Below are 20,029 nucleotides of genomic sequence, written 5' to 3'. Positions count from 1 at the left end.
GATACATCACGGCCATTTGCAGATACTGAATAGAGGCAGGCATTCACAATGTCCACAGATGTTTATCTGTAATGTTAATGTTTATGTTTGGCCCAAGTAGAAGTAAACTGACAGAAGAAACTGTGAAGAGTATGCTGTATCGGAAGCGCCGATCAAAGACCAGCCCAGACACGATGTGTTCTGATTAGCATTTGCTCTCAGGAGAGAAAGAGAGATAGAGATGTAATGGTGGGTTTGTAGTTGCCATTCTACTTTCATGAAAAATGGCTTCGCTAATAGGATAATCAGTACTCTCAAGAGTTTGGAAAAAAAGTTTTATAGTATAGGTCAAAGCAGAAAACATCAAGGGAGCATTCTCAAACAAAGAGATGAGCCTTTAGCTGTTTTTCTTTTGCTGCTGTTGTTCAGCTTGTCAGAGAATATTCTCAGGTAGAAGCTCTGTTACATTCAGCGTCAATCTCCTTTTGTCCTGAATCTTTTATAGCTGTTAAGATAAATGTGCTAATGAATAGAGCTGATAGGCCTTTGCCTCTCTACTGTCTGAATTAATAATCGTATGATGCTTTTTCTTTTAGGGTCTGTGAGAGAAAACTGTTATGTTCGTGATGTCTAGTGAAACGAGGTCTCCGGGATCTTCAGTATTAAGACAGAACAAATAGGAAAATGCTGTGTAGAGCCTTGCTGGGGGAAACGAGGAACCCAACCTGATAAATTATTCTACTTGTCTGCAGGAACCAACAGCAAGATGCTTTTCTGGCTCCCAAAGCTAATGCCAAATACAGTCTAATAAATTGATTCAAACCCACAAAGTGTGGAAGAAGCTTTTCGCCTGTTATCACACTTATACATAGTGCTTGTCTTAGGTTTTGCTTTATAAAATGCAAAGCAAGTCAATACACAGCAAGAACCTGCCTTATTAGGCAAATAGCAGCATTGATTTAAAGATTCAGACCAGTCAATTGTTGTAATCAAAGCATTTCCTTTCTTCTTCTCTCTCCATTTGTTTCTGTATTTTCCCTTTTTTCCCCCTCTCTCTATAGCAGACAGTATCCAGAGTCATCCAAATGTGTTTTTGGAAGGTGAGCAAACTCATGGAGGGCCGACTTCACAGCACTCCTCTGAGACCGACACTGAAGGAGGAGGAGGAGGAGGAGGAGAAGAGGGGGGCCGTAGAGCCAGTGTGACCAGTGTGGAAAGCGAAATGTCGATTTGCTCCATGGGCCAACTTGGAAACACCATCGCTAACAGTGAGTGGGAGGAAAACAAAGAGACAGAAAGGCCACACTGTCGTCTTTCATTTATCTCCTGGAGATTAATTCAAGTTGATGAGCTTTCACAGCTTTTAAAGTGACCTCAGATCCCCCATGTAAGTATGAGGATGTGTGTTTATGTTTCAGTTTCCAGTAGTTGGTGGGGCTCCAAGAGGCTGGACTACGCTCTGTACTGCCCCGATGTGCTGACTGCGTTTCCAACAGTGGCTCTGCCTCACCTTTTTCACGCCTCCTACTGGGAGTCCACTGACGTGGCAGCTTTTCTTCTTCGGCAGGTGAGAGAGCCTTACTAATAGCAGTATTGTTTTCTCCACAGCATATTTAATAAAGGAGTGTTCTCTAAAACGGCTGTTTTTGCAGCTCAAATTGAAGACTAACTAAATCCTGCAGCTCACTTATAACCTTAATCACAGCTTTGATCTGGACATGATCACGAGATGAAGTATGCTTTTTGTTTTCATTGGATTCTTTGAGCTTCTGATGATATTTTCAATCTTATTTTCACTCATTCCCTGCAAATGATGAAATATAAATTGCCTATTAGAACAAACAGATCAGATAAATAAAGAACCACCATCATTTTTTAAAAATACAAACACATCCATCTATCATCCTCGTTCTGTCTATGTACATGCTTACTGTTTCCAAAGGAAATTAGATGGTAAATAGCTGCCAGTTGCTTGCAAATCATTGGATTCTGTTTTTATTTGCGACTCTTTTTTGGAATTGTGGTTGTATTATATCATAATATATAAAATGACAGAGGCTGTACTTTCTTTTTACCTAACTGTATTTAAATATCTAAAAGCGTCATCCACTGGACTCTTTCTGAGAGATACACCAAAAACAGGTTTAGCTCTCTAACGCAGTTTAATATAGCCACAAAAACAACAATAAAGGTGTGGGAGGTAGGACATGGAGACAATGAGCAGAGGCGTCAAGTTGGAAACAGTGTATCTTAACATTATAAGAATAAACTGTGGAGTTTTTAGACTCATGCACTGGCATTTCATGCAGTGTGCTTAAATCAATAAACTGCCTTGTTCTCTGCATAACATGGCAAAAGAGAAAGGGTTTATTAATGTAAAACATTTCATACAATGTGTAATTCAAAGAACATACAATGACTTGACCTGTTTGTCACACTAGGAGATAGTCCATCCATCCGTTTTCTTAACCACTCATCCAATTCAGGGTCACATGGATCGCCTGAATACTATCCCAGCTGTCACAGGCCAAGCTGAGGGCTGCACCCTGGAGAGGTCACCTGTCTATCACAAGGCTAATTCAGAACGCAGAGAGTCGTTTACGCTCAGACTAGCAGAGATGAAGAAAAAAGTCCAGCTGTACTGTAAATGGGAGCATGTTGCACTGTAATAAAAAATGTATTGAATGGATGGCATGTGAGGAACTCAGCCATTTGAGTTTGCTCTGATTCCAAAAGTCCACAACAATACCAGTCAAACTTCACCTTTTTGTCCAGACATGAAACTCTGTTCAGCATATGTTGTAGATGCTGCCTAACTTTTCAGCTGTCAGCATAAAATAGGACTCTCTAAAGGATGCTTTTTACATATCTATATATATATATATATAGATATGTATGTATATATACACACTTTTTTTTCTCACTCCTGGAACAGCTGTTGCAATTTAATGATGTCTTCTTCCTTCACCAAACACAGCAAAGAAGAGAGATGCTGCTTAGTTTTTCAAGGGTTCCTTCTGCATATGTGACACATTGAATGTGTTATTAGCAGAATGCTGGCAGGAAGCCAGTGATGCTGTCACTCTTCTTTATGGCTTGTAACTGCAGACAGAACAAGTTAGATTGAAAAATATAAAATGAAACCACAGATTTACCCAGATCTTTTACCCTAAATACTATTTGATGTTGGTTTATGGTATACTGTCTCATAGCATGGATCTGGACAGATTGATATAAAGCACAATACATGATGCAAAGAACATTTTAAATCTCTACAGGGTTCAAATGTGTTATTGTGTTGTGATCTGCAAAACAAGGGAAAGTTACACTTGACATGCTTGATCTTATGTGAAGCTGTTCAGCATTCATCTGACCCATCACAGCTGAGTCTCTGACAAACTGAAGCCCTTTTATCAAGCTTGCTCTTTGATATGACAAAAATATGGACATGTCTGATTTTGTGGTTTAGTCTGCTTTATGAATAAATTCAATAGGCGTATGACTGTAATCTACAAAAGTTTGAAAATGTATGTGTGCTGCCAACTCTTTGGTTAGGATTTCAAAAGTCTGCAAATATGTTCTCAGCTTAGGCTCAGCTGTAGTCATTTCCATATTACCATCCTCAACTTTATTTAGTCATACGGACCCATCCTTTGATCAGGAGAGTCTTAACATGCTGGCAGTATATATTTCTAGCACTAAAGCTGGAGTTAAGCAATGAACCTTGACAAGGTTTACGCCAGATTTTGCCCACTGAAACATGTTATAGCTTAAACCTATGATAACAAGGATAAGGAGAATCTGTAACTCCTCAGATACCAGTGAGTACTATGCAAGTAAATACATTTTAAAAACATCTGTTTAATCACATTATTTCTTATGAAAAACTTCTAGAAACACTGGCACTCTTTTAAAACAGATGATTAGAAAGCAGAGCTTCCGCAGGGAAAGGAAATCTTTCCGTGTTGGCTCGATCTGCTGTGTGTTGTCTTTGTGAGACAGTGGAGAGGATTTAGAGATGCACAAAGTAAACAAAGCTCTATTGAAGTCATTAGGAATTTAATAAACCTTGGCTTACAGCGTCACTTGTGTTGCAGAATATTAAAGATTTGTAACAGAATGTAAAAGTTGTGTGAAAAGTCATTTGTTAGAATCCGACTGAATCATGTACTTTCTGTTGGTGTGTTTATGGAAACTCTGAAAGAAGGAACATCTCGATGTTTAGGCCACCTGGTCAAAAATGATAAGCAGAGCCTCGGTCAAGCAATATGCAGTAATTCTCTACAAGTGTTTTGGCTCTTAAACTGTGAATTAGAAACACAATGAACCTCTTTTAAGGCTTTAGATGGAGAACACTATAAGATGCACTGTTCGTCAATATATCAGCTAACAGTAATGCCGTTATCACAGTAGTGGCATTATCTTATGGAAATGTCTGCTCTTATTTTAAATATTTTTTGTATTCATTAACAGCTCATGCGATGTGACTGCATAAAGGCACAGGAAGCAGACAACTTGGACTCGGCTCCTTTCTCACCCTCTGGTCCCCGCGAGAAGTGGCTTAGAAGGAGGACACATGTCAAACTAAGGGTAAAAAATTAAAATTCCCCTTTTTTTGGATGTATATACTTTAATACCAGCTTAACATGATGTTCAGTATTTTAGGAATCAAGAATTGGCAGACTAAAAAGATGTTGATCCTAGAGTCTAGTTAAAAGGCTTTTTCAGCTGTGGCTGACACTGGCAAAGACTGTGTAGACGTGTAGAGTGGTAGGCAGGGTTGGCAAGCTGTCGAATCAATCAGCAGACAGAGTTGACACAGGTTTGGCTGGCTCACACAGGAAACCTAGGGCACAAAGATAGCAGGTTAGCAAACTAGCGATCAGAGCAAGAGTTTGGGAAACGAGAAAGGCGCCCCTCTACCACAACAATTGAATGAACAATCTGCGAGCTAGCGTATATATACTGCAGGGTGTTGATTAGGTGATGAGCCTCAGGTTTGCCAGCCAGAAATCTGGTGGTTAAGAGAGATTGGCTGTGCCTCCCGGAATCCACACATAGACCTAGACACACACTCACATATAGAGAGAAAGAAAAAGAAAGACAGGCCAGCACTCAAGGCATGGACCAACGATGGCATGTTGATCCAAATAAAAAAAAAATGAAATGCCTTTGTTTGCAATAACTGAGTTCCATTGCAAGATGCAAATGAAACAGGGGCGTAATTTCCAGGGGGGTTAGGGGGGTTATGACCCCCCCGCAATAATCAGACCCAACCAATATAATCCCCCCAATAAAATTATTAATTATCTTGCATAAATAAGCTGTTGATTTTCTTTACTCATTTCAGGTATTACCAGCAAAATAGTTGCATGTTTAATCATCTGGGAATTTACCCAGATTTATTTATTTATTTAGACAGAGTTCTTGACTCCCCGATGAAATGAAGTGACACAATAAAGGGTGTTAAACTTCCGAGTAGACAAAATCTGATTTCACTCATCTTTCCCTAATTTGTAACATGCACTTAATCAGGCTTAAAATACAGGTATTACAGTGGGCTGAAGCTGTAGTATTTAAGTCTTTGGCCTTCATGAATGGTCTGAAGCTGGAAAAATCTTAAAATACTCCCACACATTCACCTTGAATCACTGATGCAGGCAGACGCACACAATTGCTCGATGTTCCTGAACCCTGCAGAGTAGAATAATCAAGGTCACATTGCTATCCCTTTTCTAAAGACACAAAATTAGTGACTGCTTGCTTTTCATGTGGCTATAAATAGAACTGAATAGCCAGAGTGCCATGGAAACATAACTATATTTGAGTTTGAAGGTTTTCTGTTTTTTCGGTGTCGTCTTGTTCATGCCTCACCTCAGCTAAGTGATGTGATTCTTGTGTTAGTGCGGAAAGCAGTTGCCCCCGTCCTGGATACGAGTCAGTACGTGTAGATTTAAAGCAGCCCCATGCCGATTTAGTCTGGGCGCAGCCAGATGATCTGTTGCAGGGCGATGCTATTCGGAGAGATTTGGCAACTATTTCAAAGGTTTCTTGCTGTGGTAAGAGGCCTTTGTCACAGCTGGAGAGGGACCACTACTGTGGCAGTTGTTTCTTGTGTTGCTTCTCGTGTGCTGCTCTTTAACAGGCAGGTGTCTGACTCACTAACTCGTGTCCTCCATAGTTTTGTCTGTGAGTTGATGGTGTCATTGGGCCACAAGTTGCTTGTTTGTATTGTTTTCACATACAGTATATCACACAGAGTTCATGACACACAAAAAAATCTATGCTGAGCCATGTGATGCACTCAAGTCACATAGCTGCAGGCTGGGATCTTGTTAAACTGTATGCTGATGCATGTACACACACAGGTATGCACATATATATTTACATGCTCTTTCTCTGCATTGCCGTCACAGGATGAGTAAGTGACGCCTCTTGCTGGCAGACAATTAACTGTTGACAAAGCTAATGCGGGATAGCAGCTGGAAACATTGAACTTCCTTGTTAGATGTCACATCCTTTAAATCAATTATCATTAGCCGATGTGGTGAGACGGTAAAGCACAACAACAACATGGTTGATCACATTAGCATTTAGCTGTATTTGTCATGTGCAGATGCTCCATTATCTTTCACTGAGTGTTGTCAATATACAGCAGAACATTTTCAAGTAAACGAAATGTCATCTGAGCCTCTTAGTCCTGATGAAACAACCGCAGTAAACAATGGTTGAGTTAATAAATTTAATTTATCGTCGCTGCTGCTTTTGTTTGCGCGTGTGGCTGTACACCTGATATTTTATTTATAGAAGTTGACCCCTTTGATAATTTATTTTGATCACTTATTGTTACAATGTACAAACATAAATCCAAAAATGAAATACTAGCTTTGTGAGGCTGATAAAGCCAGCACTGTATGCTGTTAAAATTCTTCAGTATAACGTTGAGGTTGCAGAAATGACAGAGAAGTTACGGAGGGAAAATTACAGTTTCTGTCATGGTGACCCACAACAGAGTCTGTGAATTATACATTAGCGCGCTCATAATATGCTATTAAAATGCAACCATCTCAGCAAGAAGAGATTTAGGGATTAGTGTTCCACTGCTGGCACACTTGGAGGTACTCACTGAATAGTGCAATATGGAGAATAGAACATGACAAGGAAGCTTAATAGGGAGTTAGCATGCTTTTCTGTAAGGTCCCACAGTGCATTCTTCAGCAATTTTTGGCTGGACTTGGAAATCTGGAAAAACAGGGCATGAAAGCAGGAAATTTACAGCCATTTTTCATCTCATTCCCTCTCATTGTGTTTGTCTCAAAGGCTTGTAAAGACAGGCCATGTAGAGACGACAGTCAGAACTGATTTTGGTGGATGTTCACAATAGCTCAGTTGCTTTAGATCACATGTGTCGAACTCCAGGCCTCGAGGGCCGGTGCCCTGCAGGTTTTAGATGTGTCCTTGATCCAACACAGCTGATTTAAATGGCTAAATGACCTCCTCAACATGTCTTGAAGGGCGTTTATCAATATGCGTACTTGTGCGTACTTGCGTTCTCGTGTCCTTGTGATACGTCATCAGTCGGAGACCAAGTACTGTTCCAATTCGAAGTACGCATCAAGCCGAGAACGCGAAAAAGTCCCGGATGTGTTCTCGATCCGCCCGTTTTATCGAGCATGCATCGGTGTGGACTTGGGACAGCTATATATCCCAGAATGCATTTCGTCCAAAACTCAACAGCGGACTCCCGGCACATCGTTTTCAACCCCCCCCCCGCTCGCGGTCTTCTCACTACTCAGGTTAAACAAACCCCAGCAGCTGTCTATAGTATTGAGTGTCCACTAGAATAGAAATAAAAGCGTTCTAACATCTCACCTGCTTGTTTTTATTAAGGTATGTACACGTATGTACATGTACACTATTTTTATTAATAGAGGTTTCACTACTGAGGTTAAAAATGATATATAAGTCACTTAGATCACTTCTAAATGTTAATGTTTGGTTTATTTCAGTGTTTTATTTGTTCCTGAGTAAACCGGTTTGGCTGTGATTACAGTTAAGCTTCATAACATGTTACTCACAGTTAAATTAGGAGGGGACGGCAGTAAAAACTCCGGACCTGTGACATCATCACGTACGCAGGTGTTCCAATTGTACATATTGCGAGTCCATGCTCGCGTTCTCGGCGGGTACGTACTCCCGTGCGTTCTCGGCGAGTACGTACTCACCGAGAACGCGAGTACGTACTCACGTACTTGGGCATTGATAAACGGCCGAAGTTCTGCAGAGGCCTGGTAATGATCTAATCATTTTATTCAGGTGTGTTGACCCAGGGTGAGATCTAAAACCTGCAGGACACCGGCCCTCGAGGCCTGGAGTCCGACACCCCTGCTTTAGATGTTCCGTTTCTTATACATTACACAGTACCATCAGGAGGCATCTGTTCATAAATTCACTTTGCAGAGCTTAATGATGTCCACAAACAATAAAGTCTGAATCACAAAGAAATCCTCAGCGACAGGTGGAGCAAGGTGTCCTGCAACAAATGATGTGGCAGATTTACTCTTGTAGAGTCATCTCAGATTATATGACAGAGAATCAAGAAAGCTTAAATACACAGAAGACGTTCCCTTAGATGCAGCACAAACCTTGAAAAACTGTAAGTGTCCCAAGAAGAATTGCGCTAAAAGCAACAAGTGGGTTGATTTAAATGTTGATTTAAGTTTGCTCTTTTATTTTTTGAAGCGTCTTCACTCTATGATCTGTGCCTGTTTGCACAGTATTGAAGCTATTAATAAATTAGCATGATATGAATTTGTATTATATCTTATCCCTTCTCATTTGGTAATTAATCTGACAAATTCCCTTTGTGTTAAACTATTTACTTTTAAATGTGCGGAATATGTTCTTGCCTTTTTATTATTAACTTTTTAAATTGAAAGACTAGACAGAAATACAGTGGATGTAAAGTCTTTATACATGCTTTATATACAGTAATGTAAAGTAAAGTAATGCATTTTCTGTTTTGTTTAGAAAAAGAGCACTCATATGTTTTTTTAATGGTGCACTAATAATAATGAACCTTTGCACAAATGTGTTTTCGGATGTAATGATATAATTATGAGTTTTTACATCTAAAAGGTCGGAGGACAGTCTCAAGAGGGCATCATAATGTTTTGTAAAAGCACTTTTTTCCACCATTTTTACAGCAGCTATAGAGCAGAATACTAATTCACTGCAGTAAGTCTAGTTTAATAATTACAAATATTTGAAGAATGATTAACAAAGATTAAAAAGCACCTTTAGACCCTTGAGGCACGCCACACAGTATTGCAGCTGTGTCAAACTTGGCATCAATGAATGAATTATTAAATGTTTAAATGTTGCTCATAGCACATTTAGATAGATTTTTCATGCGATAATATCATTTATATTTTTTAATTTGAACTCTGACACTGATTCTTTTTTGTTGTTGCTTCTAATCACATTTCACCATGACTCATAAAATTTACTCCAGGGTAGCGCACCAGAGACAAACTGTTGTTGCTGTAAAGGCTTACGTGTAACATTTGCGTCCTGAATAATGGAGGTAATTCTTGTCACTAACTGCAGAACGTCACAGCAAACCACAGGGTGAATGATGTCATTGCCACCGAGGATGGACCCCAGACTCTGGTTGGTCGCTTCATGTATGGCCCCTTGGATATGGTCACTCTGACTGGAGAAAAGGTGAAAAACAGCGATATGATTTATGTTGATGTGTGTGTGTTTCTTTGTTAGGCTGACATTAATCGATTAATCGCCTGTGTTATACCCCTGCCCCTCTCAGGTGGATATCCTGCTCATGACACAGCCTCAGTCGGGCCGCTGGGTGCACTTTGACACAGAGGTGACCAACAGCAGTGGCAGAGTCACATACACCATACCTAAGACCAAGAAGCTTGGCCTAGGAGTATATCCCATTAAAATGGTAGTCAAGTAAGCATCCATGTAGCATTCCCTTTACAGACTGCTGTATTATCAAATAAGATGTAGAAAGAAGAGAAAGATTTCATTTATTTATGCTCCGTGTTGGAGTATGAGCTCCTTGCTGGATAATGCTGCATAAATAGTGGCCTTGAAGGGAGTAACAACTAAGTGGAAAAGCTGCTGTTCTCATTTTTTTAATATGTAGTTTCTCCGTTTTTTCAATCCACAGGGGGGATCAGACTAGTGCAGAGGCCTACCTGACTGTGTTACCAAGGGGCATGGAGTGTGTGGTGTTCAGCATTGATGGCTCTTTTGCTGCCAGTGTGTCAATCATGGGCAGTGACCCCAAGGTCCGTCCTGGAGCTGTTGATGTGGTCAGGTAACTGATTACCCTTTTTGAATATACATGCGTGTGGTTGTCTAGATGTAAATCTTGAGAAGGTGGAAGGGTTCACAGGAAAATACAGATTCAGTAGTCAATATGCGTGCTTTGTTGGAGCTCTCGGTGTTTTAAGGATTTATGCGCATCCTCTCTGTGATAATGCCACCGTGATACAATTATTCACTTTGATGTGTGCTTGATTTTATGCATTCACATCCAGGCATTGGCAGGACTTGGGATATTTGATCATCTACATCACAGGCCGTCCTGATATGCAGAAGCAGCGTGTGGTGTCCTGGCTCTCGCAGCACAATTTCCCCCACGGGATGATCTTTTTTTCTGAGGGCTTAGTTCATGACCCCCTGCGGCAAAAGACCATCTTCCTCAGGAACCTCATCCAGGAGGTAAATCCTGACGTTAACATAGGCAGTTAATATTTCTTATACAGCAAATAAGACCTTTTGGTCCCCGCCGTACAGTGAGATCTTTCTCACTCTCTCACTCACAGTTTTGTAGCTTTGGGATGTGCTGAATCGAAATGTCACACATGTGTGTGACTGGTTATTTTCTCTTTCACCAGTGTCACATTAAGATCAACTCTGCCTACGGCTCCATGAAGGACATCTCTGTTTACAACATGCTAGGCCTCAGCCCCTCACAAATTTATATTGTTGGCCGACCTTCGAAGAAGTACCAAAATCAGTGCCAGGTAGTTCAATTTACATTTGTGTACTTTGATCTTCTCGCTTCTCCCTGTCAGATTTCCTAACTCTTTGCCTGTGTGGTATGTGTAGTTCCTGAGCGAAGGTTATGCAGCGCACCTCTCCACTCTTCAGTTTGGGCACAGAGCCAGACCTAAGAAATCTCCTTCAGTTCGCATGGTCTTAAGGAAAGGTTCATTTGGTCTCTCAGCGAAGCCTGACTTTCTGTGTAAACGAACCCACCTGCGCAGGACCATGTCAGTCCAACAACCTGACCCCCCGTGCACACCCAACCCTAAGCCTGAGCGAGCCCAGAGCCAGCCAGAATCAGATAAGGATCATGGTGGCGGGGGAGGCGGAGGAGGAGGAGGGCAAGGGCAAGGACAAGGTGCTTGGGGACGAGCCTCCATGCATCGTGGAGATACAACTCCCTGACAAGAGAAAAGAGATGAAAGGATTGCTGGAGGACAGAAGAGGAGAACAAAGGGGTCTTAGTGTCCAGGGCCAAGGTGACATCTTATTCCATATTCCAGGTTATAACATTGCAATTTGTTGTTTGCTTTTTTCTTATAGTTTTTTCAATTTTGCTAGTATAGTACAGTATACAAGATTCTGAAACCTATTATAAGGAGTTATATCCTGAACAAGCTACAGGTTGAAGAAAGTAAATTATTGCCCCATATAGTATAGTATATTACGGCCCTTTGCAGATTTTAGACTGTGTCCTTTACAGACTTGGTTCAATATTCCATGCATATTTGCTGAAGTGGAAACACAGTTTTCTTACGAAATTGAGGGATTATTATGCATAATCTTGCTAACGTGCAGTGGTTAGGTGCAGCAGAGTGTGTCTGAGAAATAACACAGACAAATGAGGCACAGGTCTCTTCGACTGATCGGTCCAGAGCTAGAAAAACAGAATGGATTGATTTACAAATCTCATAAAGCCATATGAGACTCTCATACACCTTATAACGTAAACAGAAGGAAAAAACAGAAGGAAAACTGTTAGCCTATCCATCTTGAATAGGGAACATTTGGAATAATAAGTGACAGAGAGAAAACCTCTCACCTCTGGGTTGGTCGACTCTGTTGTCTCAGATATACAAACCCAATTCTGAAAAAGTTGCAACGCTGTGTAAAATGTAAATAAAAGAGTGCAATGATTTGGAAATCTCAAAATAGAACATAGAAAACATATTTGACAAAATAAGAAAAATAAAAGCTCATTTTGAATTTGTAATGGCAGGAACATTCAGACAATGTCTTTTTTAGGGAAGGCCTTGCATATTTCAGCAAGACCGTGCAGCCCTTTCACCAAATGAAAACATTTGGAGCATCATGTAATAGGAAATATGAAAAATGAAGCCCAGAACTGTTGAGCAGCTGGAATCTAACATCAGATAAGAATGACAGAATATTCCTCTCTTAAAACATCAGGAGTTGGTCTCTTCAGTTCCCAGGCTGTTGTTAAAAGAAGAGGGAATGCTACACAGTGATAAATATGACCTGGTCCCAAGTTTTATTGCGATGTGTTGCTCCATCGAATTCAAAACAAGCTACTTTGTTTCTTATATAGTAATTTTTTTCAGTTTAAACATTTATTTTGTGAATAAAGTATTGGTTTATGACATTTGCAAATCATTGCATTTTTGTTTTTATTTTTGAGTTTTTCCACAGTGTCCAAGCTTTTCAATAGTTTTTATAGTTTTGTAAAAAATATACAGCGTTTTAGTTGTCCGTGTTATCAAATCACAACAAAGGAGTACTTGGCAGATTAGTGTTGTTTTTTTTAAACTTTCATGAGAAGAACATTAAGAAAAACATTGTTAGATCTGAAAGCAGAAAGAGTGAAATATTTGGACCATTAGTCCAACCTAAAACTGAACATCAGTAGAGTGTTCAGCAGCACAACAGTGGCATGCATTGGTCCCCCAATTTTTATTATTTAATGTAGATTAAAGCCAGTCTCTTTGTATTACTTTGTGAGAGTTAATTGTGGCCCTGTCATTTTGTGCAAAATGGAAAATCAGTGTTGTGTGTTCTGCAAAGCAAACATTTTCACCCACTTTCAGACTGTAGGCAGGCTCTTTCAGACAGCCTATGATCAGACTGCTGTAATACGCCTCCTCATGTTACGTCTGCGAAGTCATGTTTTATTTACTGTCACATTAATCCTCATTGAATAATGTAGGTTTTCACCTTTTACTTCCCTGCATTGTGTGTTAATCTTAACAGCGCGAGGCTCTGCAAAGCCGTGACGCAAACCCGGATTGATTTTGTTCACTTCTGTTGAGCTCCAGCAAAGTCAATAAGCGTCCACCTTGATTAAATTATGTTCTGTGCTGTATCTTGCAGTCTTCATGTTTTTAGTCAGAGAGGCATTTTGAATTTAAATGCGTAAATAAGTCTAAGAGCACAAAATAAGGGAAAAATGAACAACGGGGGAATAATCGTTCTCTTTTTCTCAATACCACATATTCCTGTGGCAACCAGAGTAATGGGTGCTATTATTAGCAGCAGTTCCCTAGCAGGACTGAATGGAGATCTGGCCATGATAATGATTATGCAAGCTCAACTGCAATGTCTGTTAATGCTTGAAATCCACTCTTATATTGATTTAGAAATGTTGTCTGTGCAATTTGAGTTGTGCAAATTGGAAATTAGAACTGTGTTACACTAAAACTCTAATTCTCCTTCCTCTCATTTAACAGCGTCACCTCTGCCTACTCTATGTGTGCTTTGGATCCTCCTGTTCTTTACCTCCTGCTTGGCCCTGTACACTTCGCCACCTGTTTGGTCCCTTTCCTGACCTGCTCAGCGGAAAAGGTCACTCGGTCTTCTTAAATTTGAAACAGCTGCCGAGGACGGCAGCGATTTTTGTCGATGTTTATGTCAAGCTTCAGTTGTGTCTCACTGTCAAACCTAAGAATGTAATTAAAAGTGTTACTATACACACATATTTATGAACACACACATGCTCCAGAGGATGAAAAACGATGGTGGTGGCTACCTTGAAGCTATTAACAGATGCTGCACGTACCACAGTCCTATTCAGACTGCTGTGCTGAGAGGTGGTCACGCTGAATGACTTCTGCACTGACTCTCCACTGATGTAAATACTCAACACACATTATCCCTGTGTGGGCCTCTGGACGCAGAAGCACTGTGACATTTCGGTTCAATCTCTGCAATCCAGAGCACCAAACACCCAACCTCTCTGAACTCCAGCCTCTGCCTCTATTTTATTCCCACTGTTGGATGTTTCCCCTCATGTTGTGGTTGGCTTAGTACTAATTCAACCCCACCCCCACCCCACCGCCCTCCCCTTCAACCAGTCAGGCAGAACATGCCATCTGACAGCTGCCTCAGACCTGGTCCGCAGCCGCTGAAGTACTGTGGTGTGCACGGCTCGGCCCCCGAGGTTGCATTTGCACTACACAGCAGTGGCTCTCGATTTAGCTGCAGTTCTAGCTTCAGAAACAAAGAGATGCATTTTGGTGTATTTGTACTATTTGTCGCTGCTTGTTGGTTACTGTAACTACTGAACGACTGAATAAATAGTTCATAGCAAAGTGTTCATTTTACCAAAAATGTTTACAGATTGATAGACACAGCCGTGAAAAGGTGATCAAAACATTTTTGCCTAAATCATTACAGTGAAAGCATAATTAGCATGGCAAGTATAGATTGGTAGTTGACTGGTAGTTGCAGGGCACTTTTTCAGGGTTTAAATACCTCCACACTCTCCGCAGTCAAATTCAGAATTTTACTAGTTAAAGTTTTGCTGCTTAAATATTTCAGCATTGCTTCTTCATGTCACTAAAAAGTAACACGACAAAGAACTTGGAAAAATAACTTTTATCTCAAACATGTTTTATCATTTGCACTGTGTCATTCTCACTTTGTATAGCATCAAACTATACAGGACATGCAGACTTAGTAATCATGGTAATAAGTGCTAAAAGTGACAAGATTATATAAATTATTATGTATAGAATTTGTTATATCTAAATAAAAAAAACTTTAAATATGTCTCTCATTTTCAAACATTCTTACAAGTTGTGGAACAAAAAACATCAGTGCGTTGGTTTAACTAACTGACTTATAAAGTCTGTAACTGCTTTGCAAGTAGAGGTCACTGCAGAACACAAATGGGCCACAACCGCTGGGCATTCCCCAGCTGTTAGGCAATGTCGGATTAGAGTTAGTTAGAGACAACGTGTGTGGCTCCAGCCAACCACAACAAATGCTCATGGTACAGCCACTTCAGTTGATAAGTGCACACATTGTGCTGTGCTGAGTCTCATTCTTTTATCTGAAAGTGTAAAAATTAAACCGAGTCCTCTCTGAAATATTTAATCCCAATATTTCAATACAGTGTTTGCTGTGTAGCTCGCAGGATTGTATAATAGACACAATCCTTGTCGATTCTACCAGGATGCCCTTGTGTCCATTTATTACAGCTGCCCTGGAACCAGTAGATTTGTGATAAAATCAGATGCCGTCTTGTGCACTTGAGGTTGAATTGAGTCTTATTGTGGTCATGTTTAAAAATCTGTGCAAGTTGAACATATTTTTCTATGAGCAAATATTGTAAATAGAAATATTTTCAATGTATGTTTTGGAATTTTTGGTTGTTTTACTTGTAGAATTGTTGATTTTTGCCTTAAACTGTATTTGATGTTGTGTAGGAATACAAAATAATTTGTTTTGTCAAAGTATTGAGTTTTATTGTTACTTCATGACAAAGTGCATTCTATCTAGTTGATCAGATACAGTATATATATGTGTGTGTGGATGTGTGTATGAGTGTGTGAGTTTAGAGGCATTTGTTGTATAGTTGTACTTACTGAGAACATGAAGACAGCTATGATAAGTAAACGCCTCTGCAGAGAAAAATCAGACCAGTGTTAATATATCTGCACGATCCAACTGCAGCTCAATACTGCCGATTTTTCAGAAGGGAGCATGTATTTTTATAATGCTGAGATTAAGCAGGGCATCGGGGGGATACTTGGTTGAGGTTTTTAATGCCTACCTTGAAAGAAAAAGGGCATATGCGCTCTTTGGGTGTCTTGTTTTAACTTAAAACCTGCATAGAGCGGAACACGAAAGCCAGGTTGGATCTATCCCTGACTCTTCTGCCTTTAACAGTCCATTAATTGATTAAGTGATCACTAATAAGTATGTATGATTCCCTGTAGTTCAGCCCTGTAATTACAGTGCACCAATTAGCATTACCTGGTAACTGTATATTATCCCAGATACAATGCTGAATTACTCAGTTTTGTTTTGTATTTAAACAGTTCATGTTAGCATACCAATCATTCCAGTCAATGTGCACACAGTAATCAAAGTGAATCAAAGTGTACAAAACATACATTTTATTTTGATGTACAGAGGATGTACTGAAGGATATACTGAAAATCTAGTTAGAATTTCACCACAACAGTGTTAGTAAATGGCAAATAATAATCTAATGGTTAAATGGTGGCTGTTCTTTGTATGAGAATGATTGGATGCTGTAAGCAATAACTATCAGTTGCCACGTTTGAGGTAACATAAACATGACAATGTCATGTAACAGCAAAGTATTTAATGTTAAAAGGTGGGAAATGATGATTCGTGGACATACTGTAATGATACTACACAGTGAGCAAGATCCAAATCAGTAAATTTATGATCAAGATCTAAAGAGTGAAAATACTCTTACTTGTATGGTCCATACACTCATGGACAGAGAATTGTTAATAAAGAGTGAAGTTAGTTTCCATTTTTCCAATAAAATGTTAAACAATCTTTAGTTAATCAAAAAAATGTTCCCATATGTGAGAAAAAACACAAAAGAGGGAGCATCATATTACTAACCTCACACTAAGTGCTAGTTAATGCTGTCAAATTAGTATTCTCTAAATTATAACTTATGTCTTGGGTACTGACCTAATTTGCCATTTATTAACAATTTGTATGACTATAGTCAGTTATTCAACTTGGTGTTACAGCTTCTTTTAAAGAAAATAGCTCTTATTTATTCTGAAGTCTTAGTTTTTTACACTGCCCTCTTGACCAAAGAGGGGAAAAAACTCCTGGTTTCAGTGCTGCAGCGTTTGTTGTTTTGTACATATCCCCTGTGATGATGATGAACATGTTATTGTGTTTACTGGACTAAGTCCATCTTTCATTAGTGCATAAATAAAGATATTTCACAGTGGAAGAATTCAGCTTTGCTGCAGGAGTGTCTTATTATATATTCCACATCCCCCTTATCTCTGGAGACGGAGGGTGAATCACCTCCGATAAGCTTCTTCAAGGTCAGGTGCTTTACTGAAGGGCATCAGAGCTGAGTGCAGATCTTATTATCGCTTATTTTATATTTGTAAGGCTTGCTGCAAGTTGAACTTTTTAAATCTCATTCAAACTTTTTTTGTTAACTTTCTAAACAACATGAATCAGTGTAATTCAGCCTACATCATGCTTAATAATTATACAGTACTCGCATTGATAGTAATAAGTAATATTACTTTGTTGTTCACACAGAGCATATTATTTTTTTTCCCATTCAAAAATGTTAAAACAGGATTCCAGGATTTCTCAAATTTATTACGTCTGTTATTGTTGAGAAGTCTTACGCTCTCCAGATGCAATACATTTGCTATTTCTCCCTTCCAAAGCTCAAATGCAGTCCTTTTTTCTGCTTCTGTAGTATTAATTTTTTTGCTATGATATTTGGAACAGAATTACAATCCATTCATACTTGTTTACGGGCTTCAAATAGCTGGTCACCCCAAAGATAGCTGCAAATGCATCTGAATCCCAGCTCTTCCCAAATACTTCACAGTAACAGCAAAACAATGCTTTTCCAATAAATGGTTTTTCACATATTCAGAAACAGTCAGTCAAGTTACCCGTGAAAGATATGCATCTGTCTTCACTTGTTCCATATTTTGTCATGTATATATCTTATTCCTAAAATAAAAGTATTCACTTTTTTGACACTTAAAATCTCTTGCACATCCTATTTCCAATAATCATCTGTTAGATGTTTCTACAACTTTAGCACACCTGTGTTAAATTCAGTTGGACATCATTTGGAAAAACACGCCTGTCTCTATAAGGTCCTGTTGTTGACAGTGCACATCAGAGCACAAACCAATCCATGAAATCAAAGGGATTATCTGTGACCTCTGAGGCCTCCATCATTCGTAAATGGAAGCAGTTTGGAACCACCATGACTCTTTGCAAAGCTGTTCACCCAACCAATCTGGGCTATTGGGATAGAAGGGCATTAGTCAGGGAGGTGACCAAGAAACTGTTTACCTTGACAGGACACAAAATCCAAAGGTAAGACACTAGTGGGGAATATCCCTAATGTTGCAGGTTTCTACTGAAGCAAGGCACTATGTGAAGTTATTTAAATAATTAGAACACACCATTAGAATGTAGCTACAAAATTTCATTAATGTATCAAGTTCAGTGTATCCAATAGTTATTTCACTAAAGACAACAGATGTCAAATTGATGGACAACCAAAATCTAACGAATAATAGTTTTAAAGTTTTAGCAAACCAAATGATGGTAGACAACTGATCAATAATATAGGATTAATACTGAAATGTAAATATCTACAGATCCTATCTGCCATGAGATATTATGGAAAGGACTTGTTTTAATATTTGTCTTACAGGTCATATACAGTTACACAAATACAATAACCATGACTAATTGTTAGCTACACATACAAATTACTGCACTTTATCTGCCCAATCTAGTGTAAGCTACCATTTCTGGATAGATGAATTGAGGTAACCTATCATGAAGTAATTTCAATTATATTAACGTCAGAGACATTTTCATAACTCAACCATTGTTCAGCTTATTGAATGTCGTTGTTTAAACAAATATTTCAGAAATACCGCATGAACTTAGTTTTCCAGTTCAACAAACCCTGAAAACATGAATAATTTGATCAAATTTACGAACTGCTTTGCTCAAACTGAAGGCAATGAGGACAATTACGTGGATATGTAAGCTCATTATTAAATGTTTATTTCACCTCAGACATTTGGCATAATGAGCTGGAGCTGTGATTCTCAAAGCCACATTTAAGCCTCATTAGTAACATGTGGTCTGGGAAAACAGGCAAGAAATTCACCCATTGAAAAGAAGAACTACTGCTCCCTTATCCCAAGATCTACGATCCACATAAAAGAAAATTAAAGTGAGCTACAGAAAATATGACTGAACCTTGGCAAATGTTTCTGGCTCACAGGCCTCTTAATTTGTGTCTTCATGCTCTCAGTTCAGCAAAAAAGAAAAAACTGACATTCTGATATGAATGTATTGCTAAAAATACCTTGTATATGTTGTCATATACATTTTTGGGGGGTCCTCTATGACTAAATGGAAGTAACACAGATGAAACATTTAATTATATATATTTTTAATATATATATATAATATATTTAATATATATTTCTATTTATATATATTTTTAATAAACAAATTGAAACATCCAATAACAAACCAAATAAGGCCAAAGCTATAAAAGATTACCACATTTATTAAAAGACCATCACATTTAAAAGTGAAATAGAATCCATGTGCATCGACAGTCATTAATAACAGACAGTTTTCACAGGACTCTATGGAGTCCTATGAAAAGCTAAAAATTCCTTACTGCTTCCATTTAAAGGGTAAAGTTAGGCTTGTATGGAAGGGTTGCCAGGAGTAATCCTTTTCCCTCTATAAAAGAATCTGGTAGCGCAGCTCAGGTTTGCAAAGGTGTATCTGAACAAAGACGTCTTGAACAATGTCCTTTGGACAAGGAAGACCAAATTGGAGATGTTCAGCCATAATGATCGACACCACATTCAGAGAACATCAAACAAATTAAATGGAGCATATCAGCACTAACACATTATACCAAGTGGCAAACACAATGGTGGAGGTGGGATGATTTGGGTTTGTTTTACAGCTACAGAAACTGCGGTCCTTGTAA

At 39.0% G+C, this 20,029-nt stretch overlaps 1 protein-coding gene across 5 annotated transcripts in view; it reads left to right on the top strand.

The window, feature by feature from the left end:
- The window catches only part of pitpnm3 (PITPNM family member 3), a 97,990-nt gene extending 80,738 nt beyond the window's left edge, over positions 1-17,252 (top strand). For 3 of the 5 annotated variants that reach the window (XM_005474744.4, XM_025898177.1, XM_025898179.1), the window contains 10 exons: positions 1,041-1,247; positions 1,398-1,546; positions 4,453-4,569; positions 9,589-9,705; positions 9,806-9,954; positions 10,175-10,324; positions 10,548-10,731; positions 10,908-11,036; positions 11,122-11,537; positions 13,743-17,252. In XM_005474744.4, coding sequence (XP_005474801.1) covers positions 1,041-1,247; positions 1,398-1,546; positions 4,453-4,569; positions 9,589-9,705; positions 9,806-9,954; positions 10,175-10,324; positions 10,548-10,731; positions 10,908-11,036; positions 11,122-11,463 — 1,544 coding nt within the window. In that variant the 3' untranslated portion in view covers positions 11,464-11,537; positions 13,743-17,252. Of the gene's footprint in view, positions 1-1,040; positions 1,248-1,397; positions 1,547-4,452; positions 4,570-9,588; positions 9,706-9,805; positions 9,955-10,174; positions 10,325-10,547; positions 10,732-10,907; positions 11,037-11,121; positions 11,562-13,742 lie in introns of all 5 variants that reach the window. The other 2 variants (XM_025898180.1, XM_025898178.1) reach the window with 2 other exon arrangements.
- Positions 17,253-20,029: the final 2,777 nt, after the last annotated feature.

The sequence above is a fragment of the Oreochromis niloticus genome, linkage group LG14 (assembly GCF_001858045.2).
Source record: "Oreochromis niloticus isolate F11D_XX linkage group LG14, O_niloticus_UMD_NMBU, whole genome shotgun sequence".
Taxonomy (NCBI): Eukaryota; Metazoa; Chordata; class Actinopteri; order Cichliformes; family Cichlidae; genus Oreochromis; species Oreochromis niloticus.
The sequence above is the reverse complement of the archived record's forward strand: the minus strand, read 5'-3'. Positions and strand labels throughout refer to the sequence as shown.